We start from the raw sequence: 13,885 nt of genomic DNA on the forward strand, positions 1-13,885 counted from the left end.
TCTGACGACTCCCTTCTGAACGTGTATTAAATAATTTACGGTTTTGTACAATTTGTATCAATAGTGTTTACCCTAGTTCAAATCTTGTGCGCGCTGTGCACGCCATTGTTCGAGATGGTTCTTTTCCGTAATTTATGTACATATATGTATTACTAGTTGACGCCGCGCAGTTTCACCCGCCTGGTTCTCGTTCCCGTAGAAATACGGGGATAATATATAGCCTATAGCATTCCTCGATAAATGGGCTATCTAGCACTGAAAGAATTTTTTAAATCAGACCAGTGGTTCCTGAGATTAGCGCGTTCAATCAAACAAACTTTGAACCAGACCAAATTTGGCTGGTGGGAGGCTTCGGCCGTGGCTAGTTACCACCCTACCGGCAAAGACGTACCGCCAAGCGATTTAGCGTTCCGGTACGATGCCGTGTAGAAACCGAAAGGGGTGTGGATTTTCATCCTCCTCCTAACAAGTTAGCCCGCTTCCATTTTAGACTGCATCATCACTTACCATCAGGTGAGATTGTAGTCAAGGGCTAACTTGTAAAGAATAAAAAAAAAAAACAAACAAACTCTTCAGCTTTATATATTAGATTAAAAGCGAGTAATAACTCTGTTTTTAGCCGATAATCTTTCTTGCGATTGGTTGGTTGCGTAATTGTCAAAGCGAAGTCCGCTAGAATATTTATATACCTGTTGATTTACGTACTATACTCCAAAACTAAGCAAGCATTTTGTATACAAGCAGTATAATTTATATTTTGTTCATGTAAAGTTATTCAAAAATTAATTAAGCACCCCACTGTTAAATGTTCAACACAAAATTCCATCATAAAAGGCTTGTGACATTTCTATTCAACTAATTTATCGTTTATAAATATATTTTTTTAATTTGTCGACTGAACTTATTTGAACCTCTAGCAGATCCGACATAGGTTGTCCTGCAGGCTTATTCACTATCTTTGACTATGCTAGTTGACATCTATATATAAAAGAAAGTCGTGTTAGTTACTCCACTTATAACTCAAGAACGGCTGAACCGATTTAGTTGAAAATTGGCAGGGAGGTAGTTTAGAGCCAGGAGAAGGACATAGGATACTTTTTTTTTACGGGTAGGGGTAGGGTAGAGGTAGTTGAAAGTTTACATCGAGTTTCACGCGGACGAAGTCGCGGGCGTCCGCTAGGATTATATGAAATTGAGGCTGGCTATCCTTCCGTATTGGAGATGGGATATGGAGCTTTAAACCACCACACTACTCCAATGCTGTTGGGTGATAAGGTTAACGAGACCGACGGCTTAACGTGCTCTCCGAAGCACATAGATCCATTAGTCTATAGTAGGCGTCATTTTCCCAACTATGAGAAAACCTAAATTTTTCTTAGCCCATATACAAGACGGAGGTCCTGGGTTCGTTCCCCGGCAGGGCCGATTGAGGTATTCATTGGTCGGAGACTTCGGCCGTGTTATCACCCTACCGGCAAAGACGCACCGCCAAGCAATTTAGCGGTACGATGTCATGTAGAAACCGAAAAGGATGTGAATTTTCATCATCCTCCTAACAAATTAGCACGCTTTCATCTTAGAGTATATCATCACTTACCATCAGGTGAGATTGTAGTCATGGGCTAACTTGTAAAGAATAAAAAAATAGACAAGCCACTTAAGCTAACCATTGACCAAAAAGATAATATTATTTAAAATTGTATATTCTGTAACGCAATAAATCTTACAATACATCGGTTTCTGAATATTACTTACGTAGAGGGGTTTTGAGTATTCTGGGTTGAGACTGGAGTTTCTGTGGATTCTTAAGTTTTTCGCAGATATTAGATAAATCACCCCTACAAACCACAAATGAAACAACCAACTCTATAAAAGCTGTACAAAATAGAAGGATGTGTTTTTAGTATATTTACGAGTAAAACCGATGTTTCAATTCATTAAAATTTATGAGCGTCTCACTAATGGTACACTAATTTAATAAAACGTTAATAAAATGCGTATGTTAATGCCTTTTTTTCTTCCTTTCGGTATTTCGTCGCATAAAATTGCCACGTGCCGCTAGAATATCATTACGGACCACTTATACAGGTTGGATTTTATAAGTACGCGTGGGTGGCATAAATAGAAATTGTTGTAAATTAAGTATTACATTCGAGGGAATTTGGAGCGTCGACGTTTTAGCAGACTCAAAAGTGATCATAAAAATAAGAAAACTAATGTCGAACAAAGGTTATGATTCACAACATTTGTCAGGACAACTTAATTAACAAATCAAACTTTAACCAAAATAAGACCCTAGAATGGCAGAGAATGATCTTCAGTGACGCACTTGTGAACGTTGTGTGTAGGGTTAAAGAATCCATAAAGAATTGCACAACAAGAGATGTGGACGGCTCATCTCATTGTATTATAATTATAACTAGCGGACGCCCGCGACTTCGTCCGCGTGGAATTCAGTTTTTGCCAAATCCCGTGGGAACCATGGATTTTACCGAGATGAATCTATTTTCATTACAAATTTCAGTCAAATCGCTTCAATAGTAGCGACATTAAAGAGTAACAAACATCCATACAAAGTTTCGATATTAGAAGGATACTTTAATAATTTTGATTGGAACCTAATTATGTTTTTATTGCGTAAATAGGCAATAGCTGCTAAAATTTCTAGATGTTTGAAAATCTAAAGAAGTTCCGTTTTACTATACTCGTTTTCGTAAATCTGCATAAATTATTTGTTTATTTCTCATATAATCGTATTGTTAACACATATTATATTATTGCATCATCCTGTATATCTATTTCTTACATAAAATTACTTGTACGTCAATGAAACTTGATATATCGCTTATAAATATTTGTTATTATTATTACAACCTCTCGTTTAATTGACACAAAGATCAAAATTGTTTGTATCGGTTTACTACAATATCAAATAGTTGGTTCAGTAATTGCAGCGTTTAAGAGTAATAAACATACATACAAACCTTCTCGTTAATATGGTACCTATAATTTACACTTATTTGTAGACTACAATAAAGAATATAACATTGAGCAGAAATGTATATAAAAGAAGTAATATATAGAGGGGTTGCTAAAACATCCCAATCCACTGACCTCCGGGCTATTAACTGTAGAAAGAGATAAGCGGTTAAAGCGAGCTGATGTGCTCGACTCTGTGCAGTCTTGAAGACAATGGTCTTCCTGTCTAGTAAAGCCAAACTTATTCCACCAAATCTGCTTATAGTCTGTCGCCTGATTGCAGATACATAAGATAAAAATAAAATATATAAAAGGCGGCCTTATCGCTTTGTAGCGCTCCCTACCAGGCAACCTTAGGCTTAAGAAAATCAAGTAGGAATTTATGAAGTAAACGAGCAAAACTATCCATTCTATGCGTATATTATTACGTATTCGTCAGCAACCCATATTCGGCTCACTGCTGAGCTCGAGTCTCCTCTCAGAATGAGAGGGGTTAGGCCAATAGCCCACCACGCTGGCCCAATGCGGATTGACAGACTTCACACACGCAGAGAATTAAGATAATTCTCTGGTATGCAGGTTTCCTCACGATGTTTTCCTTCACCGATTGAGACACGTGATATTTAATTTCTTAAAACGCACACAACTGAAAAGTTGGAGGTGCATGCCTCGGACCGGATTCGAACCCACACCCTCCGGAATCGGATGTACAGGCCATATCCACTGGGCTATCACGGCTTCTATGCGTATATTTTTACGTATTAGCGTGGGTAATTCGATCCCGAATCACAGTTTTCCTTTTCATTACTTTATCTTGAGGAGATTCCGATATTAGCTGAGGAAGTGTAGCGGTCTGAAATTGAGTGTTCATTAGGAACATTTAGGATATCTTGTGACACTATTTTCGTATTATGATATAAGATTACACTAAGTAACTTGCCTACGTTTACTTTCAGTAGAAATTCGGCGACTTTTTCAGGTAAAGCAGCATTAAGACCTTGTGATCTAAAACTTATTAAAGATATCAACCCATTTTCGGCTCCATGCTGAGCTCGAGTCTCCTCTCAGAATGAGAGATTTCTTAAAATGCACATGACTGAAAAGTTAGGGGTGCATGTCCCGGACTGGATTCGAATCTACGTCCTCCAAATTGAAGGCAGATGTCTACTGGGCTATCACGGTACGGGCCTAGATACCACCGTTTTATAATACCGATAATTTTAAATTAAAAAATATGCTTAGTATACATATACCTACTTCTTTGTTAAATACTGTTTTAAATATGAACACAAAAAATGTTATTGTCTTGTACGTAAACTGTTCCATGTGTGAACAGTTGTAACAAAAACCAGATTTACACGTGAACCAACTAACACGTGAAGCGACTCGCGGGTGTGACAACCTCATTGGTGATGTTTTTATATTCAAATGCTTATTCAATACACCGCAAGAGTTGACATTTTGAACCTCAGATTTGTTTTTTTTTTGGTAAAGTTAACGTGATAAGAAATCCAAAAGAAACCTGTTTTTGATTTGCCCATATAAATCCCAACCGCAAAAGTGTACTGTATACTGTTTTAAGTTGCAATTCTTTAACTTAATCTCAGATTAAGAGGCCTATTCTGTATCGTTTATTAGTTGTAAACTCGCAAGTGCCAGTTTCGATTTCCCCTATATATTTCTCTTTCTATAATATCGTGTCAGATAGAGAGAGATGAATTTGAAACTCACACTTGCGAGTTATACAAAACATCGTCACAGAATAGTCCTCTTGTACAATTTAACAATTTATATTAGAATAGCAGACGCCCGCGGTTTCACCCGCGTAGTGAATAAGGGGGTAAAATATAACTTACAATTCTCACAAATACCGTTGCCTTCTATTAGTAAACGAATTTTCAAAATTGGTGAAGTAGATCTAGAGATTATTATTAGTATAGATCAGATAAATTTAACAATTTATATTTTCTTTATTGGTTATGGTCTAGAGTTAGGCTTCAGCCGTGGGTAGTTGCCTCCTTAGCGATGACATGATTACGAAACAATACACATATCTAGCCCCAAACTAAGCGTAGTCTTTGTTTTGGGTACTAAGATAGTTTCCAGTTTTGGGAATCGAACCCATGGCCGTGGATGCAAAAAGTAACGTCACTACCCACTGTGCCACGCGGTCTTCAAGACAAACTTGCAAGTAGGTACAATAAATCTATTCTAAATCTAACTAGTGCAAACTAACACCTCAAACTCAATGGTCACTTAATATGATTGCAGAAAATCGCTCGTAGTTAAATACAAAAAAAGTTTAAATTGAATGACAGTAAACTGTTGACGAGTCGGACGGGGACATAAAAGGAGTATAATTGAATTCCGCTAGCCAGATTTCCCCAACGGCAAACAGTAAACACACTGGTGTCCTCTTGTGTCCGATCGCTGATATATATTTTTTATTCACCGTTGATACGGTTTTTGTTTCGTAAACGCTGCACGGCGCATGCTGAGTTTGCGTACAAACGCTCAGTTAGCGTGCAAACGCTGAGTTAGCGTGCAAATGCTGAGTTAGCGTTCCGTGATCGTAATGTCTGTGTGACATACGGACTATGTAGGTAGTCCGTGGTGTAACATGACACGCGCTGGCGCCGCGGTTCAGGTGTTTACATTACGCGGTGTTGTGACGTCAGCGCTGTGCATAGATTCAACTAATTGAATCTGTGATATTCTCTGTAGTATTCGTGAATTTATTAAATTGAAAGTCTCTCAGCATGCATTACTCTTTTTGTGAAGCAACACTATTAATTCTGCTAGCCAGATTTCTAAACACGCCACACTGGTGTTCTCTCGTTTCTACTCGCTGTAAATGTATGTTTTATTCACTGTTGATACGGAAGCTGCGCGGCGCTGAGTTAGCGTCCAAACGCTGAGTTAGCGTTCCGTGATCATGATGTAATATGACACGCGCGGCGCCGTGTTTCAGGTGTTTGAGTTACGTGGTGTTGTGACGTCAGAGCTGTGGATAGATATCAATAATAGATTGAGTCGGTGACCTTCAGGATTTTATAAAAGATGAAAGTCTGTCAGCCCATACTTCTACCATATGAATGGTAGACAACTATACAGAGTTTGGACCGTAGAGAAGGAAATAATCAAAATTCATTTATTTCAATTAGCTTTAGTTTACAAGCACTATAGAATCGTCAAGTTTGATTATTTGTAAAGATTTCTACCACCAGTTCGAAAGACAGGTTCTGCTGAAGAGAGCACAAAATTCAACAGTTTTGAAGTGTCTAGACTTCAGACCAGCAACAGCTGTCCAAATATAATGTTTCTGAAAAATATGAGAATACATATCCCCAAAAAAAAAAACAATTTTCTTATTATGGAGAGCTGTATGCTTTTTTTGAGACGTGATAGGTTCGAATCCGGTCCGGGGCATGCACCTCCAACTTTTCAGTTGTGTGCATTTTAAGAAATTAAATATCACGTGTCTCAAACGGTGAAGGAAAATCCCGTGAGGACACCTACATACATACCAGAGAATTTACTTAATTTTCTGCATGTGTGAAATCTGCTAATCCGCATTGAGCCAGCGTGGTGGAATAAGGCCTAAATTTTCTCATTCTGAGAGAAGACTCGTGCTTAACAGTAAGCCGAATATGATGATGACGACATATGCTTTTTTATTAGTTACAAAAAAAAACATATAGGTAACTCAATATCACTAAGTGTTATCACACGTGGCGCGAGGTATCGACCGCGCATCGAACGCGTGATAGGGGCACAATCAAATTCCAGCTGCCCATGGAATTTCCCAATCGGCGAATAACAAGAAGGATACGTTTAATAAAAGCGGTCCGACAACGAGCAAGCCGGGGTACAATAACTCTTGTACAACAGACGTTTTTTGAATCGTACCACAAAGCGGCTTTTACGAAATTAAAACAGCCTTCGAGGCCGAACAAAGGCGGTAGCGTAAGTTACGGAATTTGCTGTCTGTGTGATATCCGTGATCCTTTGAAATCTTCTAATATATAAAAAATCTCGTGTCGCAGTGTTACCAAACTCTTCCGAAACGGCTGGGCCGATTTTTATGAAATACTAGTGGACCCGGTCAAGCTTCTCTTTGACTTATGTGCACTTCTTCCCTATCCCTACTCTACACTACTCTACCCCTACCATACCCTACCCCTTGACTCTTAAACGTTTGTATGGGAAATAGAAAAGGGTTGTTTTTATTACCGGCAATTATTCTAATTTTTCTCACCTTTTAAACCTTCCCTACACCTCCACGAACATTTGAAGACCAAGATAAGATAAATCCGTTCAGCCGTTCTCGAGTTTTAGCGAGACTAACGAACAGCAATTCATTTTTATATATATAGATTTTGTGCATATCTATACAATTTTGTGTTTACTTACACTATATATTTATGTATGTATGTATTATTTTAGTGTATGTATTTTTTACACTTCTTGAACACACAACATTGGAGACACTATTTAGGTATTATTTGTTTAATTAACTTTCGTTGTTTACTATGCGACTAAATGTAATTAAGACAAATAACCACCTTGGTTTGCCTCAATTTTGTCGGGGTAGTGACATGTCTAATAGGATAAAATCTTTGCCCCAAGGTGATAAGGGTGGTCCACCCCATATTTTTTTAATCCCTAGATATAATTTATAAGGCAAAACAACGTTTGCCGGATCAGCTAGTTTTTTTTTATTTTATCCAATGAGAACCTTAGCTGCGATTTCAGCTATAGGCCTAGCATGCATCAACGACATAGTGAATATAAAAAGACAAATTTGGATCAATAGCGACGGTTGTCTTTGTCCCAGTTCGTTTCCACGCAATGAAAGACAGAGCGATATTTTCGATTGCACCGCTATTGGTCGACACCTATCCTTTTCTCGTCTCGAAAAATTATGGTGCATCTTTGAATCTGTAGAGTGGGTAACTACTCGTAGCTACAGAAACGCAAACTAGCACAAGCAAAAGTCCAACGAATAGCCATTAGTCAATACCATAATTAATATGTTCTTTCTCACGCGTTTTATGAATAATCAAATAGGACTTCATGCGTGTTATATGACTAAAAAATTTGATCTATACTAATATTATAAAGAGGAAAACTTTGTTTGTATGTTTGTTTGTATGTTTGTTTGTTTGTTTGATTGTAATGAATAGGCTCAAAAACTACTGGACCGATTTTAAAAATTCTTTCACTATTCGAAAGCTACATTGTCCACAAGTAATATAGACTAAATTTTATTTTAGAAAAAAAAAGGTTCCGTAAGATATTTGAGCTTTTCGGACACAAGGTGTAAAAAATCAACCAGAAAAGAAGGGTAGGGGTAGCTAGGAGTAGGGTAGGGGTAGCGGTAGGCTAGGGGTAGGCTAGGGGTAGGGTAGGGGTAAGATAGGGGTAGTTGAAAGTTTACATCGAGTTTCACGCGGACGAAGTCGCGGGCGTCGGCTAGTATGCTAATACAAAGAGAATATTATAGAAATGTATTTCATATTAAAACCAATTTTAAAAAATATTAATTACTTCTTTAAGGTCTTAAAGTTCTTTGGTCACATCTCCAGAAATCATGATTCTATAGAACGGTTGGTAGTGCAAGGGCAAGTCCAAGGCAAAAGATCCAGAGGCCGATCTCCAACTCGCTGGACGGATTTAGTTAAGGCTGCTACACAGTCATCTTTGGCGGAGTGTACTCAAAATGCAGCCAATCGCCAAAAGTGGAGGAGCATTGCACAGAAGGCGTCGCTCATCGCTGCAACCACGACCACTCTGCCAAGAGTGTACGATTAAGAAGAACTTCTTTGATGTACCTATACAAAATAACTTCGAACTGACGTTCTTTTCTTTAATGGCTTTCAGGTGATTTAAACTTGTTGTTGGCAGATGCCTGGTGTCGAAGCTGTTTGACGTGTGCTCCAAGTCCACGCCGGAGCAGATGGAGCAGCTGGAGGAGATCCGGATACCCTGGGGCAGCGGCATCGTCGGCTACGTGGCCGAGAGCGGCGAGCCCGTCAACATACCTGACGCCTACAAGGTGGGGAAACTTTGACACAATCACATTGTTTCTTTTTTTTTCTGATTGTGTAATTGTTTATTTCTTGACGGCCTCCGTGGCGCAGTGGTGTGCGCGGTGGATTTACAAGACGGAGGTCCTGGGTTGAACCCCAGCTGGGCCGATTGAGGTTTTCTTAATTGGTCCAAGTCTGGCTGGTGGGAGGCTTTGGCCGTGGCTAGTTACCACCCTACAAGAGACGACATATCTCATGAAGAGGAAATGACATTGTCTACCGATAGCGGCCGAACCGGAAATATCGCTCTCTTTTTCTTCCTATCACAACGAAAGAGAGAGATTTCTGGTTCAGCACTATTGATCGACAGACGACAATATGTTATTTTGTTTTAATTTTAGTATTGCCTTTTAACTTTATTGTGTGATAAAAAAACATATGTCGTGGCATATACATGAAAAAGTTTTATTTTTATAAATTTCTAGTATCTTATAAATTCTTTGATGTGTCAAATAAATTGTTATCTGAGCGTTTTCGAGACGAGCCTTCTGTTTTGAATGAGTGAAAGTGTTTTGAACTGGGGTGTGATTCGGATATTTTGTACTCGTCGATGTAATATTGGCCTTTAACAAGTTACAATACAATTTGAACTTTATTTTTATGGGATGTCAAAAATAAAATGTCAATAACAACGACGTTGCCATGGAAACGAGCGATGTCCCATCGCTGTAACTATACATAATGCAGGGACTGATCGAAGGGGCATGAAATTGTTGTTCAATTAAAAGCGGTCTTTCAATTTAATGAAATAAACAAAATCGTTTCAGAATTAAATGCGTGAAGGTTTATCACTCAATGTACTCGTAGCCATACACTGTTGAAAGGAATCGAATGAAATATGCCACAGAGCGAATCAATATGCTGGATTAATCAAATTTATTTTTCTTTTAAAACCTTGAAATATTACGACGCCCCGCGGTTACACCGGCGTAGTTCTTGTCCCCTTGGGAATACGAAGTTAAAATATAGCTTTTGTCAATTGCAAATAACGTAGCTTTCAATTGGTAAAAGAATTTTCAAAATCGGTCGGGTGGGTCACAAACTGTACCTCTTTATAATGTTAGTATCGATTCCGCATAAACTGTTGAAAGAAATCGAATGAACTATGCCATGCCATAATGATTAATAAAATTTATTGTTCTTTAAACCCCAGTAAACAATTTTTAATCACAGGGGTAAGACAGTTGATGAAGTCAGTCGAAGATTGTAAAGAAATATTTATTTAACTTCGCGAATTGGTTCGAATGGAATTTTCAATTAGCACTGAACATTTCACTTTTATTTGATTGTATGGAACTGAGTGTTTACGTTTTGAGCTCCATTTGCGAATCGAGGTTAGATTTGTTTTTAAATGTTTTTTTCTCAGCGATAATTATGAAAGAAAATAACTCTAAAGACTCTATTATGGTCTATGGACTCACGATTTGTTGCGATAATCTAAAAATAAACATTTTACTGAGCTAAAACTTTCAATAGTGAGGAACCATCTGATATTGTCGATACTGTTGCTTTATAACACTAGACACTTAATGTCTAGTGTTTAAAGCTTATAATTTCCAGTTTTCCAAATTAGATACATTTGTCCTGGCAAAACTAGAAAACTTACTAAATATATATAATAATACTAAATATATATAATAATATATAATAATATATAATCTTTTGACCAATATTCCCATTCCCCTTCAACTAGTCGAAAAATATTGGAGTAGGAGTGGGTACGACAATAGACCAACAGGGCGGGGATTGAACCACCCCTCGGGGATGAGTCCGACCGCCCTTACCGTTGAGCTATTGAGGCTCTAAAATCTGCGGCATAATCAAATTTCTTTAATCGTTTACCATAATAGACGCTGAAAAATAAAATAAAATAAAATTCTTTTATTTCAAGTACTTAAGCCTAAGCCTAAGTAATCTTTTGAACATCAAGTTGAACTGTCGGTAGTAATGTTAGTTTAATTATTTTTCAGAAATGAAACGATAATTGTCCACTATTATTTTTCAATCATTATCATCATGATAAACAACCCATATTCGGCTCACTATTGAGCACGAGTCAGAATGAGAGGGGCGGGGCAATGCGGATTGGCAGACTTCACACACGCAGAGAATGAATAAAATTTTCAAAAGGTTTTCTCACGATGTTTTTCCTTCACCGTTTGAGACACGTGTTAATTAATTTGTTAAAATGCGCATAATGGAAAAGTTGGAGATCCCCAGGACCGGATTCGAACCTATGCCCATCGAATCGGAGACAGAGGTCTTACTCAAATGCAGTGGGCAGGCAGTTTATATTTTCCACTCGTAACACAAATATCATAATAAATCATAACTGGCTCGTAAGTCAACCATGATGAATGGTTCATTGCTTGAACTGCTCGGCTTTAGGCTACCGAGAAATTGTCTTTCACTTTTCAAAAGCCATTCACTAAAGTGAAAATGATGGACGTCGCTATTCAAACAGCGATATCGGATAGACGTTGGATTTATTATTTCTTAACGGAGAATTAATTTTGACTCCGCTTTTTATGTGAAGTGGCGACAGAAAACTCTTCACTTTTTAGATTTCAATAGTCAAATAACGAGTATTTTTATAGTTTGGTCGTTTTGATCTCATCGCTGTCAGTTTTGGTTAAAACTTTTTATGTATATTTGGTAGGTGGGTGTGAGAATAGGTCGTAAAGTATTTTTCATCTTCTTCCCCACCCTCCCTCCCGTATTTTTACCATGTTTTTTTATTTTTTTTTTATTTAGTCTCTCAATGATTCCTGCAATCTATCGTAAGACATTCAGCGGGATTTTAAGTATTTGAATTAAGGCGTGTTTGGTGCGAAATCCAGTGATTTGCCCAAACATAATAATGTATTGTCTATTTCATGACATCTTGTGGTGCTCGGTCTCTTGAGCCTTTTGAAAGTTGTATCAGGTTTCTTCATCATTAGGTTCCTTGCAAGTTGATTTGTATGTTTACGAATACGATGTATAGTTCACGATGCATGCAAATCATTACCATGATTTAAATATTTTTCTATAAAATAAATGTCTTAAATAATATTAAGGGCATTGATCTCTTATTAAAAATAGGAAATCGGTGATTAAGGGCCACTAACACTAACCTTCATTATTAGTGGCCCTTAATATAGAAATGGAAAATCGCTGATTAAGGGCCACTAACAATAACCTTCATTATAAGTGGCCCTTAATATAGAAATGGAAAATCGGTGATTAAGGGCCACTAACAATAACCTTCATTATTAGTGGCCCTTAATATAGAAATGGAAAATCGGTGATTAAGGGCCACTAACAATAACCTTCATTATTAGTGGCCCTTAATATAGAAATGCTAATGGTACTGATATTCAAAAATTACTTTTAATTGGTCGAGCACCAAAAACTTTAAAATTATACATTTACTAGTCAAAGTTACGCTTAATACGAAAAATATTTTTATGAGAATATTTAAAATTTTATTATCACAAAATGCATTTCAAACTTTATTCTGAGACAAAAATCGTGCTTGGATTTCGTAGCGTAATATGTCTGCAGTTTAAATTTTTAATGGAATTTAATATGTGAATTTGCGCCACAGCGGACAATAAATCTAGATTGCAAATGGCAAAAAAGTCAAATCTGCTCACTACATTGGCCATATGTCACGGAATTTCTGAGCAAATAAACGTGAAGTTGCAACGAATTCCGCACGAGTTTTGTTATTACCGGTATGAGTAAGCTTAAATTTCATTAAATATATTTGACATAATCCTAATTTTTCATTTTATTGTACTGCATTTTATACCACTATACCACATAGTACGTATACTTACGTTTTTTTTATTCTTTACAAGTTAGCCCTTGACTACAATCTCATCTCTACTTGTTAGGAGGAGGATGAAAATCCACACCCCTTTCGGTTTCTACACGACATCGTACCGGTACGCTAAATCGCTTGGCGGTACGTCTTCGCCGGTTGGGTGGTAACAAGCCACGGCCGAAGCCCCCCACCAGCCAGACCTGAACAAATTAAGAAAATCTCAATCTGCCCAGCCGGGGATCGGACCCAGGACCTCCGTCTTGTAAATCCAACGCGCATACCACTGCGCCACGGAGGCCGTCAAATCAAAGTAGTACGTAGTAGTAATCAAAGTAAAGTACGTAGCTATCAAAGTATAGCAGTTACTGTTAGTTAACGTTCCCGTGATAATACGGGAATAAAATATAACCTTTGACACTCACAAATAACGTGGCTTTCTAGTAGGAAAAGAATTAAAAAAAACGGTTCAGTAGATCCAGAGATTATACCCTACAATACCACAAACTGCACCTCTTTATAATATTAGTGCTATGAGTATGTAAATTAAGTATGCCGACAAAGTTTTAATATAAAATCTTGAAAAATGTTTTTTTAGAGTACCCCTAATTTGCTAATTTTATAAAAAAACTTACCGTTTTTCCGAAAGTCGCGAAAACCCATTGTCATTGTGAGTGGATTTTTTTTCAGGTACTTACAGGATCGATGAAATTTAAAATTTTATTTCTAAATTTTTAACGATTATACCAATTTTCAGCTTTATGTGAATTAAGCCTTGGATGTCTAATTTGACTGGAGTATAAATCTATACTAATATTATAAAGTTGAAGAGTTTGTTTGTTTGAACGCGCTAATCTCAGGGACTACTGGTTCGATTTGAAAAATTCTTTCAGTGTTAGATAGCCCTTTTATCGAGGAAAGCTATAGGCTATATATTAACTCCATACTCTTACGGGAACGGGAACCACGCGGGTGAAACCGCGCGGCGTCAGCTAATTATGAAAAT

The 13,885-nt window shown here is 37.5% G+C and overlaps 1 protein-coding gene across 7 annotated transcripts in view; it reads left to right on the forward strand.

The window, feature by feature from the left end:
• LOC112046526 (dual 3',5'-cyclic-AMP and -GMP phosphodiesterase 11) overlaps positions 1–13,885 on the forward strand; it is a 317,311-nt gene that overhangs the window by 238,287 nt on the left and 65,139 nt on the right. For all 7 annotated transcript variants that reach the window (XM_052887477.1, XM_052887478.1, XM_052887479.1 and 4 more), the window contains one exon: positions 8,887–9,037. In XM_052887477.1, coding sequence (XP_052743437.1) covers positions 8,887–9,037 — 151 coding nt within the window. The remainder of the gene's footprint in view (positions 1–8,886; positions 9,038–13,885) is intronic.

This window comes from Bicyclus anynana, chromosome 19, assembly GCF_947172395.1.
Source record: "Bicyclus anynana chromosome 19, ilBicAnyn1.1, whole genome shotgun sequence".
NCBI lineage: Eukaryota > Metazoa > Arthropoda > Insecta > Lepidoptera > Nymphalidae > Bicyclus > Bicyclus anynana.